Genomic DNA, 20,585 nt, shown 5'->3' on the forward strand with positions numbered 1-20,585 from the left:
TTTCATCTTTGAACTTATATGGTGATCGCATCTAAACGTTCATAGTATTACCACGACAACCCGCAAAAAAGTTTGTCTTTCAATCACCCACGTGGGTATAACCAATGAGGAGATGGGAGAGGCAGGACTTTTAGCGCGATCTGTGGCAGAAATAGGAACGACTTCTATTTTAGCCCTTGGCATCGCAGACGCTCGTTGGCGCGCGCGAGCAGTGTGGGTGCAATAATTGAATAACATGGATTTCTACATTTATTTTGCAACGCTCGCGCGCTCGACGTGTCCAGTCTGGTCAGCATGTAAGATTTTCACTATACCCTGCAATCACACCTGCAACCCTGTGACTATTAAACACTCTGAATTTGAAGACAACATGACACCTTGACACTGTAACGTCTGTTTCCAAGTCACACTCTCAAACATGTAGAGCCCCTGAACACAGCTCACTTTCCAGCCCACTTTCCAGCTCACACTCTCAAACACATAGATCCCCTGAATGCAGCTCACTCTCCAGATCCCAATCACCTGAATTCTGATCACACACCTGTATGTCATTATCACAGACTATTTAGTTCAATTCTTTGCACCCCATCATTGTGAGGTATTGTTTGTTTTGTGACACACTTCTATTCGGAGTGCTTGGTTTCCTGTAATTTAATCCTCCTGTGTATGATAGTTTTAGCCTGCCTCACTAACGACGCCTATTCCCTGCCTGTACTGTTGCCTTTTTGGACCCATGTGTATGACCTTCTGCCTGCCCCTGGACCTAGCTACCTGTAAAGGACCTGTGATCCTTTACAATAAACACCTGCTGCGCCCCGCGCTTGAAACCAGGTCTCTATCTCCCATCATGTTCATTACAGACACAATATGCTAGTTTACACGGGTAAACTGAAGCCAGGGCGTTATGGCAGTGGGTTATGTAAAATAAAAATCCATTATCCCACAGAAATCATTGTAGCCCTCCTCAGGAATCAAAAGTAAGAGATGGAATGGGATTTGGCCCTGAATGTAAACCATATTAGTGTCTTTGTGTGAGGCTGAATGATGCTGTGCCAGCAGACTTTTGACTATGGAAGATGGAAGATTTGTATTTGTGGTTGTTGATGCACAAGAGTGGCCATGTTGACATAACTGCTAGCCTCACACAGTCACATAGCTACTGAAAAGGTACAGATTTCATACAGGCCGAGCAGGTTGCTGTTTAAAATTTACTAAGTATCTATTCAATTCTAGTCACAATCAGTGGTATTCATTCACCTTCTGATTGTGGAAAGGAAACAGGTTGAGCCCATTGCAGAGGTCTAGGCAGAGGCTTGAGGGAGAAGTCTCCATGGTCAAAGAAGGTGTTAAAGGGGCAGTGCAGTTATAAACAGGATTTCCTGTTTGTTTTTTGTTCTTTCCACACTAGGTTGAAATAACGCTGAAATTGTGAACAGATATTATAATGTCCTTTTGTGTTGGAGCATTTCAAGGGCCAAAAGAGGGTCAGGGAAATAAATGATACAAAATATATATTTTGGAGTTATTTTCATTAAATAAATACACAGAGTGATATAAATGACATACAGTGATGATTTGAAAATAAATGACAAAGACTGCATGTGGGCTTTAATGACAGAAAGCTGCACAGAGGCATCCTAACACACAGTAGTTTGATCTATCTGGACTATTTAAAACCTCTAACCTTGGTAGGGTGTGGTATGTTAAGATATTCATGTTGACCTCAGGAGGGTGTGGTACTGGTATGGTATTTACAGGGAAAGGTTGGATTGCGTGTGAAGAAAACATGTATGCGTGTGGCAGAACCATTCCCTGCCCCGTGATCAGCTCACTCTCTCTCTCTTTCGCTCTGGCTCTCTTTCTCGTCATCTTTGTGACAGCCATGTGAGGAACACAGTCTGTTTGATGTTCTTTTACCTGCTCTTCTTTACCTGCGCTTCACTGCACAGTTAAAATCCACAATCTCTTGACACCCACTCCTTCCTCCCTCCTCCCTATTCCTTCACTTAGTTTAGTCACAAGTCCGCGAAGAAAGGAGAGTGTGATGAATCATTAGAACAGTCATGTGTGTGTTTGCTCTCCTCCTGACTGAGGGAATAAATACTAGTTATTGCTGTTAAAACCACCCTGTCTTCTACCTACTTAAACCATGCTATAGCTACCAATTAACAGGCTGCTCAGATCCTGGGGTTGTCTTATGTAGAGCTGGAATCAATCAAATCTGCACAGTCAATGTTTAGGCATCTACCTACAGTTTAGGCTACCTCCCACGCATACGTATTTTTCTGAGAACCGTAAGGATTTAACTGAGTCATTATTGTCCATGCTCTAGAAGTTTCCCTACATGTTTATTAGGTGCATCATTCTTCTGAGGAATTCTTCTCAGTGTTCTGATTCCTTTGTTCTGTCTTCGCTCTTCAGACTGGATGCTATGCATGGTTCATACTTTGACCTTTGACTAGCAAGGAACAATGTCAAACACACCTCAACAATAGAGGCTTGAGGTTCCTCTTGACTTAACTTGGCTTGCCTAGTGTCTGTCGGGCCTATCACAGCTAGGTTCACTTTGGGTTGTTCTACAATGCAGTCTGGATGAAAGCTGCTTAGAGTTTATAGGCGGACTTTAGTATTTTGGATTTGAGAGTGACTGGTCTCATAGCACAGGGGAGAGATGGTGTTGTTGTGTGGCGGGGCGTGTAACAGCAGAGAGTGGAGAGTGAGGTGGGGTGTAACATCAGAGGGGAGGTAGGGAAGAGCAGGGCAGGGTGGGGTGGGGTGTAGCCAGACAACGAGGGCCTATCCTCGTCAGGGTGCAGAGGTCCCCAGGTTCCCACTGAGCCAGGGTAGTGTTCTGTGTTCTAGAGGAGGTCAGGACAGATCCACTCACAACAATCCTTCTGGATGATTATTGATCTGAACAGGGTCCTGTGACCTTGCCCATGAAGTCTGATCTACAAAAACACACCAAACCCCTCCCTCTTTTCTCTTACTTTCTTGCTCTTTTTCTCTCTTCCTTTCTCTCACTTAATTTTCTTTCCTTCTCTCCCTCCCTATTTCTATCTATCTTTATTCCCTGTCCCTCCATCGCTTTTTCTCTCTCCCCCTCTTTCTCCTTTTCTCTCTCTCCCCCTCTTTCTCCTTTTCTCTCTCTCCCCCTCTTTCTCCTTTTCTCTCTCCCCCTCTTTCTCCTTTTCTCTCTCTCCCTTCTCACTGTTCATCAGCAGCATTCAGGTTTGCAGTGTAATCCGGTGTGATTTCTCCGTCAGTCTTTTGTCTCTGGCTTGGCACGCTAGGCCAGCTCTGGCCTCATTCTCCATGATCTGCCATTCAGAGGCCAGATTCACCTGATTAACAAAGGGAAGCCGCTTCACTGCATTGACTGGGACTGCTAACATCTTTCTCACACACCTACTAGATTTGGACTTAAGCAGTGCTTCATTTGTAAATCAGGGGGTCCAGGAACAAAAAGTGAGTGTGAGAGAGCGATGACATGGGGAGCTCTGAGGAAAGCATGAGAAAAGAAAATCACCTTTATAATAAAGCATTGCATGCATATCATCACATTTGCATAGTGACATAGAGCAGTAGAGTAGAGGCACTTACAGAAGTTGCAGCCATGGGGGAAATTTTTTTGTGGCCTTTTATAAACGCATTTCATGCAATTCTATGTCATTTTACATGACTGGAGACTTTTTTTTTAATGGCACGTTCAAAACAACTGGGAACTCGGAACTGGGTCAGACTTCAGTGCGTTCAAGACATTTGGGAAATCTGGGAAAAAACGAGCTCCACTGGGAAAATTTGTTTTGAATGGTCATCCTACTCAGAATTCCAAGTGGGGAACTCTGGCCTCTTGCTAGGACTCCGAGTTTCCGACCTGAAGATCACTGACGTCATGATTCAATCTCCCCCCCCCCCCCCCCCCCATCCCCCGAGTCCCATTTGTCAGAAAGCACCCTAATATCGAACAAACGATTGAAATGACAGGCTACTTTGACACTGACAAACTGAGAATTTGAGATCCATCAATAGCCTAGGCCTAGATTTGTGCAGACACATATTGTATTATGAGGAAGAAATTATAGTCCTAAACATGCTTTCCAGTTTCACTGACTTAGCCAATGATGCTCAGTTCACTTGCTGGTGATGGCCTATGTGTTCGTGCCAAAAGCCTCTCTTGTTTTACTTTGCATTTGGAAAGGATTCAGACCCCTTGACTTTTTCCACATTACGTTACGTTACAGCGTTATTCTAAAATTGATTAAATAAAAAAATTCTTCATCAATCTACACACAATACCCCATAATGACAAAGTGAAAACAGGTTTGACATTTTTGCAAATGTATTAAAATAAAGTACAGAAATAACTTATTTACATAAGTATTCAGACCGTTTGCTATGAAACTCAAAATTTAGCTCATATGCAACCTGTTTCCATTGATCATCCTTGATCAGATCAAATCAAATTTATTTGTCACATACACATGGTTAGCAGATGTTAATGGGAGTGTAGCGAAATGCTTGTGCTTCTAGTTCCGACAATGCAGTAATAACCAACGAGTAATCTAACCTAACAATTCCAAAACTACTACCTTATACACACAAGTGTAAAGGGATAAAGAATATGTACATAAAGATATGAATGAATGATGGTACAGAACGGCATAGGAAAGATGCAGTAGATGGTATCGAGTACAGTATATCCATATGAGATGAGTAATGTAGGGTATGTAAACAAAGTGGCATAGTTTAAAGTGGCTAGTGATACATGTATTACATAAAGATGCAGTAGATGATATAGAGTACAGTATATACATATACATATGAGATGAATAATGTAGGGTATGTAAACATTATATTAAGTAGCATTGTTTAAAGTGGCTAGTGATATATTTACATCAATTCCCATCAATTCTCATTATTAAAGTGGTTGGAGTTGAGTCAGTGTGTTGGCAGCAGCCACTCAATGTTAGTGGTGGCTGTTTAACAGTCTGATGGCCTTGAAATAAAAGCTGTTTTTCAGTCTCTCGGTCCCTGCTTTGATGCACCTGTACTGACCTCGCCTTCTGGATGATAGCGGGGTGATGATCTTTATGGCCTTCCTGTGACATCGGGTGGTGTAGGTGTCCTTGAGGGCAGGTAGTTTGCCCCCGGTGATGCGTTGTGCAGACCTCACTACCCTCTGGAGAGCCTTACGGTTGTGGGCGGAGCAGTTGCCATACCAGGCGGTGAAACAGCCCGACAGGATGCTCTCGATTGTGCATCTGTAGAAGTTTGTGAGTGCTTTTGGTGACAAGCCAAATTTCTTCAGCCTCCTGAGGTTGAAGAGGCGCTGCTGCGCCTTCTTCACGATGCTGTCTGTGTGAGTGGACCAATTCAGTTTGTCTGTGATGTGTACGCCGAGGAACTTAACTTACTACCCTCTCCACTACTGTCCTATCGATGTGGACAGGGGGGTGCTCCCTCTGCTGTTTCCTGAAGTCCACAATCATCTCCTTTGTTTTGTTGACGTTGAGTGTGAGGTTATTTTCCTGACACCACACTACACTACGAGGGCCCTCACCTCCTCCCTGTAGGCCGTCTCGTCGTGGTTGGTAATCAAGCCTAACACTGTAGTGTCATCCGCAAACTTGATTATTGAGTTGGAGGCGTGCATGGCCACGCAGTCGTGGATGAACAGGGAGTACAGGAGACGGCTCAGAACGCACCCTTGTGGAGCCCCAGTGTTGAGGTTCAGCGGGTTGGAGATGTTGTTACCTACCCTCACCACCTGGGGGCGGCCTGTCAGGAAGTCCAGTACCCAGTTGCACAGGGCGGGTTCGAGACCCAGGGCTTGATGACAAGTTTGGAGGGTACTATGGTGTTAAATGCTGAGCTGTAGTCGATGAACAGCATTCTCACGTAGATATTCCTCTTGTCCAGATGGATTAGGGCAGTGTGCAGTGAGGTTGAGATTGCATCGTCTGTGGACCTATTTGGGCGGTAAGCAAATTGGAGTGGGTCTAGGGTGTCAGGTAGGGTGGAGGTGATATGGTCCTTGACTAGTCTCTCAAAGCACTTCATGATGACGGAAGTGAGTGCTACGGGGCGGTAGTCGTTTAGCTCAGTTACCTTAGCTTTCTTGGGAACAGGAACAATGGTTGCCCTCTTGAAGCATGTGGGAACAGCAGACTGGGATAAGGATTGATTGAATATGTCCGTAAACACACCAGCCAGCTGGTCTGCGCATGCTCTGAGGGCGCGGCTGGGGATGCCGTCTGGGCCTGCAGCCTTGCGAGGGTTAACACGTTTAAATGTTTTACTCACCTCGGCTGCAGTGAAGGAGAGTCCGCATGTTTTGGTTGCGGGCCGTGTCAGTGGCACTGTATTGTCCTCAAAGCGGGCAAAAAAGTTATTTAGTCTGCCTGGGAGCAAGACATCCTGGTCCGTGACGGGGCTGGTTTTCTTTTTGTAATCTGTGATTGACTGTAGACCCTGCCACATACCTCGTGTCTGAGCCGTTGAATTGCGACTCAACTTTGTCTCTATACTGACGCTTAGCTTGTTTAATTGCCTTACAGAGGGAATAGCTACATTGTTTGTATTCAGTCATGTTTCCGGTCACCTTGCCCTGGTTAAAAGCAGTGGTTCGTGCTTTCAATTTCACGCGAATGCTGCCATCAATCCACGGTTTCTGGTTTGGGAATGTTTTAATCGTTGCTATGGGAACGACATCTTCAATGCACTCAATTCAACTCGCGCACCGAATCAGCGTATTCGTCAATGTTGTTGTTGGATGCAATGCGGAACATATCCCAGTCCACGTGATGGAAGCAGTCTTGGAGCGTGGAATCAGATTGGTCGGACTAGCGTTGAACAGACCTGAGCGTGGGAGCTTCTTGTTTTAGCTTCTGTCTGTAGGCAGGGAGCAACAAAATGGAGTCGTGGTCAGCTTTTCTGAAAGGAGGGCGGGGGAGGGCCTTATATGCGCCGCGGAAGTTAGAAGAGCAATGATCCAAGATTTTACCAGCCCTGGTTGCGCAATCGATATGCTGATACAATTTAGGGAGTCTTGTTTTCAGATTAGCCTTGTTAAAATCCCCAGCTACAATGAATGCAGCCTCAGGATATGTGGTTTCCAGTTTGCAAAGAGTCAAATAAAGTTCGTTCAGAGCCATCGATGTGACTGCTTGGGGGGGGGAATATATATGGCTGTGATTATAATCGAAGAGAATTCCCTTGGTAGATAATGCGGTCGACATTTGACTGTGAGGAATTCTAAATCAGGTGAACAGAAGGACTTGAGTTCCTGTATGTTGTTGTGACCACACCACGTCTCGTTAACCATAAGGCATACACCCCCGCCCCTCTTACCAGAAAGATGTTTGTTTCTGTCGGCGCGATGCGTGAAGAAACCAGCTGGCTGCACCGATTCCGTTAGCGTCTCTCGAGTGAGCCATGTTTCCGTGAAGCAAAGAACGTTACAGTCTCTGATATGTTTCTACAACTTGATTCTACAACTTGACCTGTGATAAATTCAATTGATTGGATATGATTTGGAAAGTCACACACCTATCTATATAAGGTCCCACAGGGTAGCCTAGTGGTTAGAGTGTTGGACTAGGAACCGGAAGGTTGCAAGTTCAAGTCCCCGAGCTGACAAGGTACAAATCTGTCGTTCTGCCCCTGAACAGGCAGTTAAGCCGCTGTTCCTAGGCTGTCATTGAAAATAAGAATTTGTTCTTAACTGACTTGCCTAAAGGTCAAATTAAAATTAAAATGGGGAAGGTTACCAAAAAATAGACCTGAAAATAGCTGTGCAGCGATGTTCTCCATCCAACCTAACAGAGCTTGAGAGGATCTGCAGACAAGAATGGGAGAAACTCCCCAAATACCGGTGTGCCAAGCTTGTAGCATCATACCCAAGAAGACTTGAGGCTGTAATCGCTGCTTCAAAGTACTGAATAAAGGATCTGAATACTTTTTTGGGGAATTAATTAATGAATTTGCAAAACGTTTTTGCTTTGTCATTATGGGGTGTTGTGTGTATATTGATGAGGGGGGGGAGGGGGGACAATTTAATCCATTTTAGAATAAGGCTGTACAGTAACAAAACATGAAAAAAGTCAAGGGGTCTGAATATTTTCAGAGTGCACTGTATATTGATGGCCTATAGCTGACAGATTAGAGTCTTCTCTGTTCAGCAGGAGACATTTGCTTTCCAACCTGTGTTTTCCCGTGATTGTAGGCTATTTGAAATATTGCGAAAGGCCAGTTTTGCCTGCATGCTGTTTACTGACAGATTTGCAGCTTGTTCCCAACTGTAGGCTAGGCCTTGTTATTGAGCTACACTCCACAGCTAGGCTATTTTTAAAATAAGCTATTTATCCTCTGTGGCAATATTTTGGGCTTTGTCATGGTGAAGTAGGCTATTTGAAATTATTTCAATTCTTTCTGAACAGACAGGAGTAACTATAACTTTGGCACATTTATGTCAATTTATCAGGCTTGCTGCAGCTCCTCCAGAACCATTTGCGCTGCTGCGATTCTATAAAGAAATACATTAAAACAATACAGATATTCTTGATTTAATAAATGTATGCATAAGATTTAAATCATTCCTCTGAAGCTCTTGAATATTTGTTGGTTTTATCATCTTAAATATTGTTGGATTCTGGGTTAAACTTGGAACATTGCTATCCTAGAGACTGGTTTTTACATCAGAAGTTAATGGTTATCTGTAGGAGCCAGATGGCTTTGGAATGTGCTGGGTGGACGGGAGGAAGTCACAGGATTGCTATAGGGGAGGCAGATGGACATCTGTAGATTAGGCAAATGATGGGTTGAGGCCAGGTCAGATCTCCTTAAGGGAGAAATTATGGTTTATTACCCTATTACTTTGTCTTACTTCGTCTTCCTGCCGAGCCATAATAGATGTAAGGATTGGAGAGAAGGTGGAGTGCATCTAAATTGGAGTATATATACTTGTGTTGGTGGAAACATGTTTCGTCTGATGCAGCTGTATTGATCCTCTGGGAGAATAAACCTGGTTAAGCTTTCATAGTGTCCGTAGAGTTTTTTACTCTCAGAATTAGAACCTAACAGTATTTGTGTCATTGTGTCATTATTATTAAGCAATAAGGCCCGAGGGGGTGTGGTATATAGTATATATACTTGTGGTACATTGGCCATATATCACAAACCACCGAGGTGCCTTATTGCTATTATAAACTGTTTACAAATGTAATTAGAGCAGTAACAATAAGTGTTTCGTCATCTGACATACCACGGTTGTCAGCCAATCAGCATTCAGGGCTTGAACCACCCAGTTTATAATGGCCAGTAATCTCTGCTGGCTCAGTCAAGTCACGTTATTACTGACTAATCTGTTAAAGTCTGCCTTGCTTTTAAAGGTTGGGTTGTTCACTTGAATGAAAGGCTCATGTGTTTGTGTAGCACATGCTACAGCTGAAAGCATGGGACAGTCTTGTGCAGGATAATGAAAGGAGATTATATATATATATATATATATATATATATATTACATAACAGGGAACGAAGACACAAACTTATATTTACTGTTGTTTTCCAGGAGATTAACAGCTGAATAACACAAATCAAGGCAAATTATTCAAAATCCATTTATTCAAAACATGAAGACATTGTCGTTTTGGCATGATTCTTGGATGTCTATGAGGAACATACAGTGCCTTTGGAAAGTATTCAGACCCCTTGACTTTTTCCACATTTTGTTACGTTACAGCCTTATTCTAAAATGTATGAAACCCCTCATCAATCTACACACAATACCCCATAATGACAATGCGTCGCTGCACAGCTATTTTCTGGTCTCTCCAGAGATGTTCAAATCGGGTTCAAGTCCCGGCTCTGGCTGGGCCACTCAAGGACATTCAGAGACTTGTCCCGAAGCCACTCCTGTGTTATCTTGGCTGTGTCCTTAGGGTCGTTGTCCTGTTGAAGGTGAACCTTCTCCCCCAGTCTGAGGTCCTGAGCGCTCTGGAGCAGGTTTTAATCAAGGATCTCTCTGTTCATCTTTCCCTCGATCCCAACTAGTCTCCCAGTCCCTGTCACTGAAAAACGTCCCCACAGCATGATGCTGCCACCACCATGCTTCACCGTAAGGATGGTGCCAGGTTTCTTCCAGACGCGACGCTTGGCATTCAGGCAAAGAGTTCAATCTTGGTTTCATCAGAACAGAGAATCTTGTTTCTTATGGTCTTTAGGTGCCTTTTGGCAAACTCCAAGCGGGCTGTCATGTGCATTTTACTGAGGAGTGGCTTCTGTCTGGCCACTCTACCATAAAGGCCTGATTGGTGGAGTGCTGCAGAGATGGTTGTCCTTGAAGTTTCTCCCGTGTGACCATCGGGTTCTTGGTCACCTCCCTGACCAAGGCCTTTCTCCCCCGATTACTTAGTTTGGCTGGGCAGCCAACTCTAGGAAGAGTCTTGGGGGTTCCAAACTTCTTCCATTTAAGAATGATGGAGGCCATTGTGTTCTTGGGGACCTTCAATGATGCAGACATTCTTTGGTACCCTTCCCCAGATCTGTGCCTCGACACAATCCTCTCGATGCTCTAAGGACAATTCCTTAGAGCATCGACATGCATTGTCAACTGTGGGACCTTATATAGACAGGTGTGTGCCTTTCCAAATCATGTCCAATCAATTGAATTTACCCCAGGTGGACTCCAATCAAGTTGTAGAAGCATCTCAAGGATGATCAATGGAAACAGGATGCACCTCTGCTATGAGACTCGAAATTGAGCTAAGGGTCTGAGTACTTATGTAAATAAGGTATTTCTGTTTTTGTTTTTTATACATTTGCAAAAATAAACACTTTTTGCGTTGTCATTGTGGGGTATTGTGTGTAGATTGCTGAGGATTTGTATTTATTTAACTTCTTGGTGCACCCATCCCGTTAGCGGGATCATTTTCATCAACATCTGCTGAATTGCAGAGCGCCAAATTCAAATTACTAAAAATATTTACTTTTCATGAAATCACAAGTGCAATATAGCAAAACACAGCTTACCTGGCGTGTCAGATTTCAAAAACGCTTTACAGCAAAAGTTATCCAAGCGTTTATGTTAGGACATCTCTCTGAGCAGACAAAACATTACAAACGGCTAGCAGCAAAGTAGATTGGTCACGAAAGTCAGAAAAGCAATAAAATAAATTGCTTACCTTTGATGATCTTTAGATGTTTGCTCTCACGAGACTCCCAGGTACACAATAAATGTTCCTTTTTTTCGATAAAGATAATTTTTATATCAATAAACCGCCATTTGGTTGGCACATTTTGTTCAGAAATCCACAGGCTCGTGCAGGTCATGACAGGCAGACGAAAATTCCAAATAGTATCCGTAAAGTTCATAGAAAATGTTAAACGTTTTTTATAATCAATCCTCAGGTTGTTTTTACAATAAATAATCGATAATATTTCAACCGGACCGTAGCTTTTTCAATAGGAGAGAGAGAGAAAATGTCTGCTCCAAGCTGTTGCGCATGCAAAACTCTGCTGGCACCCAGCCATCCACTGACACGATGTGATTGTTCTCGCTCATTTTTTCAGAATAAAAGCCTGAAACTATGTCTAAAGACTGTTCACACCATGTTGAAGCCATAGCGAAAGGAATCTGGTTGATATCCCTTTAAATGGAACAGGGAGATTTGTTTCTCTTAGGCACTTCCTGGTTGGATTTTCCTCAGGTTTTTGCCTGCAATATCAGCTCTGTTAGACAATATTTTGACAGTTTTAGAAACTTTAGAGTGTTTTCTATACTAATCTGACAATTATATGCATATTCTAGATTCTGGGCCTGAGAAATAGGCAGTTTCATTTGGGTACGTTTTTCATCAAAATACTGCCCCCTACACTCAACAGGTTAATCAATTTTAGAATAAGGCTGTAACGTAACAAAATGTGGAAAATGTCAAGGGGTCTGAATACTTTCCGAAGGCACTGTATATGGATGGCAATATAATGATACCCAGTGTGTGTTGTTGCTTGTGTCCTGTCCTTTAGGTGATTGAGTCTCTGGGCATCATGATCTACAAGGCATTGGACTACGGACTGAAGGAGAGCGAGGAGCGGGAGCTGAGCCCACCCCTGGAGCAGCTCATAGACCTCATGACCAACATGGGCGAGGCCGAGAGAGACGCCTGCCCTGACGAAGGTTACGAGGCCACCGAGGAAGAGGAGGAGGCCGAAGACGACCCCATCAACATCTGTAATGTTCGTGGCTACAGGGACATCCTGAGGGTAGGCAGCTGTTGATTGGGGGAGGATGGTGGTTGATGATTAAAAGCCAAAATGTCACTACATGGGTGAATGACAGGGTTAATAAGGAAATAGTACATTTTCTGCTGTCAATCCATCAAGTGCAGTCAACTACAACATTGTGGTGATCAGGTCAGGGTCATGGTACTGGAGCCTGCAATTGTTGTGTATGGGTCTTTCCTCCAGTAGTGTTGAGACGATTATCTATACTAGATCCACCCAGCATGTTCAGTAGTGTTGAAACTATAATCTATACTAGATCCACCCAGCATGTTCAGTAGTGTTGAGATTATTATCTATACTAGATCCACCCAGCATGTACAGTAGTGGAGACTATAATCTATACTAGATCCACCCAGTGAGTCCTTAGATGCCCCAATGATGTTTAAATAACCATAGCAGTGGTGGGAGGACAATGTTTTTTTTAATTAGCATTATTTCTATTAGAGAATATTGGATGACTGTCATTCATATTCCATTCACCCATTTCAATGTAGCATCGATAGGTTCAGACTACTACATGATACTCAAATATTCCCTATTCCCACCATGAGGTTGCTACAACCTAGCCTATGAATGAAAGTTTGCAGCGTAGAGAAAAATCTGAGGTGACAGAAAGTGACACATTCAATACCACCTTGCACACTCTTGTCCGCATCTAGCTGATCTAGGGTGTAATCATTAGTCCAACAGTTTCAAACGAAAGTTTCTATTGGACAAATTAATGTCTGATTATCCCGGTTTCATTCCATTTAAGAAACGTTTTTCAACAGAATCTGCGGAATGAATACACCCCTGATCAAGCGTAAACACAGTTCACTTTCATAGCAGCCACTTTGTATTTCTTCTCACATCTATGCGTTTTCCTCTTCTCACCTTTTTCCTTCGCTTGTGGACTTCAATGCACAACACATCAACTGTAGGAGACCAGGTTAAAAAAAAGCATTCCAAGCCAAACCATATTATAACCACAGCCTACATCGTTGTCACCATATTAGCTAAAGTAACATCATAGTCAACATAGCTAATAGAACTAACGCATTAGTAAACCCGCTACAGTCATGCAGTAATTGTTACAGTGTACAGTCAGTCAGTAAGCAGTTTAGCAGTTACACCAGTGGGCCCCGGTGACAATAAATCAGTGTAACCAAAAGCTTACCTTGACTTGAAAGAGTTCCAGTGTTGTGTTGGATAGTCAAAGCCAGCTAGCTAGCATAGATCCCTCTGTTTGAGCAGGGTGTTTGAGTAGGCTAATCTAACTAGCTGCATTTTCTAGCTCCAGTGAAATTGTAGTAAGTGTAAGTGAAACTGATAGTGAAAAAAAATGAAGAAATTACTCTTGCTTCTCCTTCATTTTTAGCGTATGCTTGCGGTACTAGATTCATTTTCTGATCCTTTGATTGTGTGGATAACATGTCAGTTCATGCTGCAAGAGCTTTGATAGGTTGAATGACGTCCTCCGAAAGTTTTCATAATTACTGTGTAAGTCTATGGATGGGGGTGAGGACCATGAGCCACCTAGGTTTTGTATTGAAGTCACTGTACCCAGAGGAGGACGGAAGCTAGCTGTCCTCCGGCTACACATGGTGCTACCCTACAGAGTGCTGCTGAGGCTACCATAGACCTTCATTGCAAAATAGTATGTTTTAATCAATTATTTTGTGACATGTGAATACATTTCGTATAGTTTTATCTAAAAAATGATATTTTTTTAAATGCAAAAAATCTCTGTTTTTATGAAATTCACTGAGGATGGTCCTCCCATTCCTCCTCTGAGGAGCCTCGACTGAACTGTAGTCTTCAGCCTTCCATCCGACCCGGCCCGAGGAGGACAGACATGACAGTGGTGAAATAATGATTCTAGAGACAGGGCCCAGGGGATGGAACCAGGTCTCCATAGCGACTGCTAGCAAGGTTATCTGAGGCTGTGGACATCTGAGCTGCCTGGGTGACAGTGTCGCTGTTGTCTTGCCAGCCCTACTGCCTGGTGGCTAGATGTCTCCTCTAATAGCTGTCATCCTCTCTATCCTCCAGTCCACCCTCGTCTTTCTCTCTGTCTGATGTTAACTACAGAGCCTTACCCTAAAGGAACTGCCTGCTAGATGTTTCACAACATTTCAGATGTATGTTACTGTGTGATTTATAATCAGGGCTTTTCTCCTATATCAGCATGACTCTATTAAAGATGAATGGGTCAGGGAATATTGAGATTATGATGCTACTGGGGAAAGACTCGCTAATACCTAATTCTCCATTTCTGCTCCAGGCTTCCTCCTCTACACAGCAGCACCATTTATCTAATGGAAATATTGTCGGTTCAGGGAATTTACTTGGTGGGCAAGATTGCAGATGAGACGGCCAACCATTTTCTGTTAGAATTTGAGGCGCTATATGGGATGGGAAATGCAGTGGACTACTGGTGCCAAGATCATGCCAAGAGCACCTTCTGTTCATCTCAGAGAAACAAGGACATACAGTATTTTGTAATCTACTGTCACAAGGATACATTCTGTCATCTGCTGAATTACCATATTTACAGTATCTACAATGTTTTACTTACAGTACTACTTCTTTATCCCTGTCTGTCTGTGTGTCTGTAGATGTGTGTGTCTCACCTCCCCAGCCCTGGCGATGCCCCCAGCCACTACCAGGCTGTGTGCCGTGCTCTCTACGCTGAGACCAGGGAGCTACGCTCCTTCCTGGAGAAGATCAAGAGTGCCAAAGAGGTGAGGCTACCTACACATCAATGCGTGACCAACTGGGTTCAAACCCCCTGTCTCCAGTGTGCAACAAGACTGTGTTAGTCCACTGAGCTAAAGGCTAGGATTTAGCTTGGGCAGGTAAAGAAAGTCTTCAGGTCTCAGGAAAGGTTACTCATCATGTGAGGATGGTTCACCAAACCACCTCCATTTACCAATGCTCACAACACACTACGCAGTACCTGACTGCATAGGCCCTCAGCTTGCTTACATAGTGGTTCTGTTCCATTGTCTATACAAGCATACTACTTAGCATGTATTCCCAATACATTGCTTTACCCTATGTGGTATGCTAATCAGTGTGGATATTGGAACAGCTCCGGTCTGTTTCTGGGACCTGATTGACATCTCATTCTCAGGCTCCAGTGCACATAGGACCACTAAAAGGTGAATCTGAATGGTCATCGGCATTCACCACTAGACAACCTTGTACTGTAAATCAGACATACATGTAGACCCGGGACATATGTTCAGAGGTCATGTGACTGGAGAGACATTCATTCAGGAGATTAAGCAGCATGACATTAAGGTGTTTCACATGCTTCAGAGAACTGATCAACATGTATATCAGCCTTGAGTCGGGTCTGTGTGTTACAGAGGAGAAGGAATGCAGGTTACTGTGTGTCCGTGCATGCTTGTTACAGAGAAGGAATTCCAGTTACTCTGTGTGTGTGTGTGTCACAGAGAAGGAATATAGATTACTCTGTGTGTGTGTGTGTGTGTTACAGAGAAGGAATTCAGGTTACTCTCTGTGTGTGTGTGTTACAGAGAAGGTATGCAGGTTACTGTGTGTGCGTGCGTCCGTGCGTGCTTGTTACAGAGAAGGAATTCCAGTTACTCTGTGTGTGTGTGTGTTACAGAGAATGAATGCAGGGTTTGCTATAGGACAAATCTGTGCTCAGATTTTGGAATTGTCCCCATGAACCACATACTGGATGCTACTCCCCAGGGACCCATCCAGCACTCCCCCTCCACAGTAGTACGTCTGAAAGGAGCGAAGGAATTGGACAGTTATATAATTCACTATTACAAAAGAGAGTGGAGAGTCTTATTATGAGGAGACGGTAAGAGCTTAGCTATGAAGAAGGGGAGACAAGTGTCAAGCTCTATGGTTCAGGGGGCTACAGACAGTGCATCCAGTTTAGTTAGCCTATCTGGTGTATGCAACCAGATGTGAATAGGCCAGGATGTAGTCTAGTCTACTGTATGTGGAGGCAGAGACACCTAGAACTATAGCAGTAGATGGGACTAAGGATCTGCTGGACAGTGCAATCTCTGGTCAAGATGCTTGGCTGTTCAATGTGGGATCAAGATTACGTTTGTGTGCTTCTCTGTCTGTGCGTGTGTACATCTCTGTGTGTGTGATACCAGGAGAAATAAGATGAGCTTTTGCCCCTGCATCATTCCCCTCCCCCACTTGTCCTCCTCTGTCTGCCAGCGAGGCAGAGACGTGTTGTCCCACAGGGATTTAGCTAGCTAGCTACAGGACAGCAGGCAGAGAGAGAGACCCTTTCTTTCATAACAAAGAGCTCTATAACAGGACAGAAGGACACTATTAAAAACATAGTTGTAGCTGAATCACCAAAGCCACTGCAGTTCCTATTTGCTTGGGGTTAAATACTATAAGTTAGGAAAGGGATGGTATTGGTCGTACAAATGAGCACTGGGTGTTAAGTCCAACATCATCTCACCCTGGGCTCCTCTGCTCAGAAATGTCCTTTTTTTTAAATGTTTGTCAACAATCATGTTATTCACGGACCATGGTAAAGCTTTCTGTTTTATGCTATGTCATGAAAAGGGAATATGTACCAAACTGTTAATGGTAGAGAAGGCCGACACCTTAGCAAAATGCCCTTCCAGTGTACTGTGAGTTATGGCTCTATTTCCAGTGAGAGGCGAGGCCCTATAGTAAATCTCCTGTGATTGCTCCATCAAACACCGGTGGGATGCAGGGTGACGCCACAAATAACAGGGAGAGAGAGGCTTTCCAGTCTGCTGCAGTACAGATCCCTCAGTGTCTTGTCCTCTAATGAACTCCTGAATCAGGAAGTGAAGGGATGCAGGTTGTTCACTGCTTCTTTGGTTGCATCCCAATGCTCTCAAAGTTCTCTTGCTCACTCCTTCCCACACATTTAAAAGCAGTGGATTGGTTTTAGCATGGGCTAGCTAAGGGAGTTCTCACACTATTTCATACACTCATCTTGACCATGGCTTAAAGCTATAATCTCTGCTATGCATACACTGGCAGGACCAGGCTTTATTCCCTATGGCTTAAATGATGATTTTCAGTCACTGATGAAAATGGACTGGGAATGTGTGTGGTGGGAATGTACCATCATGCTAGTTGGTGACTTGGCAGGTTGTGATTGATAATCGAAAAGATATTGATTTGTGGGTGTGACTGATAGCAGGGCTAGCTGCCCGTCCTAATGCTGTGGTAGTCAATGAACTTGATTAACTATTGCACAAAAATACTGAAATTTCAAACACTGAAAGGGCATTATCATTTTCACAATTACAGTATTATTCCAACCTCAGTGTGGAAATATATATAAAACACAGGAAAAATCGCAATGTTTGACTGCACTGGGCCTTTAAGCGCTCATCTCTCTCACTCTGATCGCCCCCACCTCTCTCGTAGAATCTTCGGAAGATGGGTGGCGAGCCGTCTGAGGATCCCAGCAGAGGCCTAAATGAGCTCCAGAATGCGGACTGGGTAGGTGACCAGCTCCTTATTACCTGGCAACACCCTTAGGACAGGTTTCCCTAGACTCATTAAAACCTACTCTTGGACTAGCATGTTTGTAGCCCAGGTGTTACGTATGCCTCCTAGAGAGGGATCGCAACACCATGCTACAACTCAACTCCCTGTGGAGTAAAAGAGGTATGGGATTGTAGGTGCGAGTAAAGATGACAAAGGCAAATAATTTACTGCTTCCTTATCACAGTAAATTTGGGGAAAAGGGGCTGAACGGAACCAAAGTAAATGTCAAAGCCCCCGTTCCTACCGTCCCACTAACTTAGCACCACCTGGTGCGCTAACAAATTGAGGGGGTGGTGCGCTAACCAAAATATAGTGGGTGGTCCGCCCAGGTCTTACCTAGTGTGTATAGACAGTAAATACGGGTTATGCCCGCAAGACTCTTGCCTAAGCACTCCCTAGGGACCTCCCCCCCCCCCGGGAACAAACAGGACATACTAGCCAGCTCTCAGAAACAACCAACACAGGACATACTAGCCAGCTCTCAGCAACAATCAACACAGGACATACTAGTCAGCTCTCAGCAACAATCAACACAGGACATACTAGTCAGCTCTCAGCAACAACCAACACAGGACATACTAGTCAGCTCTCAGCAACAACCAACACAGGACATACTAGTCAGCTCTCAGCAACAACCAACACAGGACATACTAGTCAGCTCTCAGCAACAACCAACACAGGACATACTAGTCAGCTCTCAGCAACAACCAACACAGGACGTACTAGTCAGCAACAACCAACACAGGACATACCAATCAGCTCTATTCTCTCAGCAACAACCAACACAGGACATACTAATCAGCAACAACCAACACAGGGCATACCAATCAGCTCTATTCTCTCAGCAACAACCAACACAGGACATACCAATCAGCTCTATTCTCTCAGCAACAACCAACACAGGACATACCAATCAGCTCTATTCTCTCAGCAACAACCAACACAGGACATACCAATCAGCTCTATTCTCTCAGCAACAACCAACACAGGACATACTAATAATCTATTTTCTGAGCTTATATAGCTGGAGAAGGAGTCTGTAATGAGATACAGCTGTATCCTGACGAGGGGGTGGGGTCAGCTCTAATTAGCAATGGGGCCGACCAATCAGCTGCTTGGGGGAATTTCAGGAAGCCATCCTGAAACACACATACAAACAAAACCACAACACAGAAACTGGGGAACTTAACACAGGAGTATCTAGGCTTCATCTGGGTCTGGAAATTGGCCCTATAAGTGTTAAATCATTGGATGAGTACTGTGTTGCTATATGATTTCTGTCCCCCTGCATCACACAGGCTAAGTTCTGGATGCAGGTGATGGGAGACCTGCGGAACGGGGTGAAGCTGAAGAAGGTCCAGGAGCGCCAGTACAACCCTCTGGCCATCGAGTTCCAGCTCACGCCCTACGAGATGCTCATGGATGACATCCGCTCCAAACGCTACAAACTACGCAAGGTCATGGTAAGACTGTCAGGTGTCTTAAAAGCATGGTTTGTTTTTTAAGGTAGTTATGCTCTCTCTTAATATCTGTGTCTGTGTGTGTGTGTGTGTGTGTGTGTGTGTGTGTGTGTGTCCTTGCACTTCCAGGTAAACAACAACATCCCACCAAGGTTGAAGAAGAGCGCCCATGAGGTCATCCTAGACTTCATCCGGTCCAGACCTCCTCTCAACCCTGTGAGTGCACAGCCTATAGAAACAACAGATATACTTTACATCAACTAGCAACCTCTTTGGTGTTGGCATGGTGGTGGGCTGAACCATAGAGATACAACTCTGTTCTGTCTCTTTGGGCTGAACAGAGTACCATAGAATGAAATAAGAAGACAACTATTAGCTATGTATGTAAAGTATATCTCTTATCTATATGGGCTGTACAGTTGTAGGGTTTAGAGAGGAGAACATGGGGCATTTTCTCTCCTTCTAATCCTGTTAGTGTACAGTACTGTATAATGAATGTACTATATACTATACGATAGTACATTCTATGGTACCTGTCCCACTTTCCTCTCATTCTGGTGTCTTCTAGTCTTGCCATGCCGTCCTTCCAAGTCTCCTTCATCACTGGAACTTGAGGAAGCCTGGGAATTGGTGCTAGGGGTGTCCCCTTTCCATTTAAACCACAAGCCACTGAACCCATCTTTAGTCAAAGAAAGAGTTTTTTATATCCCCCCAAAAATACAGGTAGTTCAGAATTTGGGGTTCTGGGATATGATTATTCTGATTGGAATGAGGGGTGATTGATAGATGTACAGCTCCAGTTGATGATCTGATTATCAATGCTCACTGCCCCAGCCTCTCTGCCCCAGCCTCACTGCCCCAGACTCTCTGCCCCAGCCTCTCTGCCCCCGCATCACTATCCCAGCCTCTCTGCCCCAGCCTCACTGAAGTGCCTGCCTCAGTAATGAGAGGAGCAGCACTGACAGTCAAGAGTTATTGTTACAAAGTGACAGTGATATTAACGGTACAGTGATATTAACGGTACAGTGACAGTGATATTAACAGGACAGTGATATTAACAGTACAGTGATATTAACAGTACAGTGATATTAACAGTACAGTGACATTAACAGGACAGTGATATTAACAGTACAGTGACAGTGATATTAACAGTACAGTGACAGTGATATTAACAGTACAGTGACAGTGATATTAACAGTGACAGTGACAGTGATATTAACAGTACAGTGAAATTAACAGTACAGTGCCAGTGATATTAACAGTACAGTGATATTAACAGTACAGTGACAGTGATATTAACAGTACAGTGACATTAACAGGACA

At 43.9% G+C, this 20,585-nt stretch overlaps 1 protein-coding gene across 3 annotated transcripts in view; it reads left to right on the top strand.

The window, feature by feature from the left end:
• Positions 1-20,585, top strand: part of LOC139424033 (protein spire homolog 1-like) — a 49,542-nt gene that overhangs the window by 13,791 nt on the left and 15,166 nt on the right. For all 3 annotated transcript variants that reach the window (XM_071175722.1, XM_071175729.1, XM_071175735.1), the window contains exons 3-7: positions 12,025-12,261; positions 14,880-15,005; positions 17,680-17,754; positions 19,101-19,265; positions 19,392-19,478. In XM_071175722.1, coding sequence (XP_071031823.1) covers positions 12,025-12,261; positions 14,880-15,005; positions 17,680-17,754; positions 19,101-19,265; positions 19,392-19,478 — 690 coding nt within the window. The remainder of the gene's footprint in view (positions 1-12,024; positions 12,262-14,879; positions 15,006-17,679; positions 17,755-19,100; positions 19,266-19,391; positions 19,479-20,585) is intronic.

This window comes from Oncorhynchus clarkii, chromosome 2 (assembly GCF_045791955.1).
Source record: "Oncorhynchus clarkii lewisi isolate Uvic-CL-2024 chromosome 2, UVic_Ocla_1.0, whole genome shotgun sequence".
NCBI classification, from domain to species: Eukaryota; Metazoa; Chordata; class Actinopteri; order Salmoniformes; family Salmonidae; genus Oncorhynchus; species Oncorhynchus clarkii.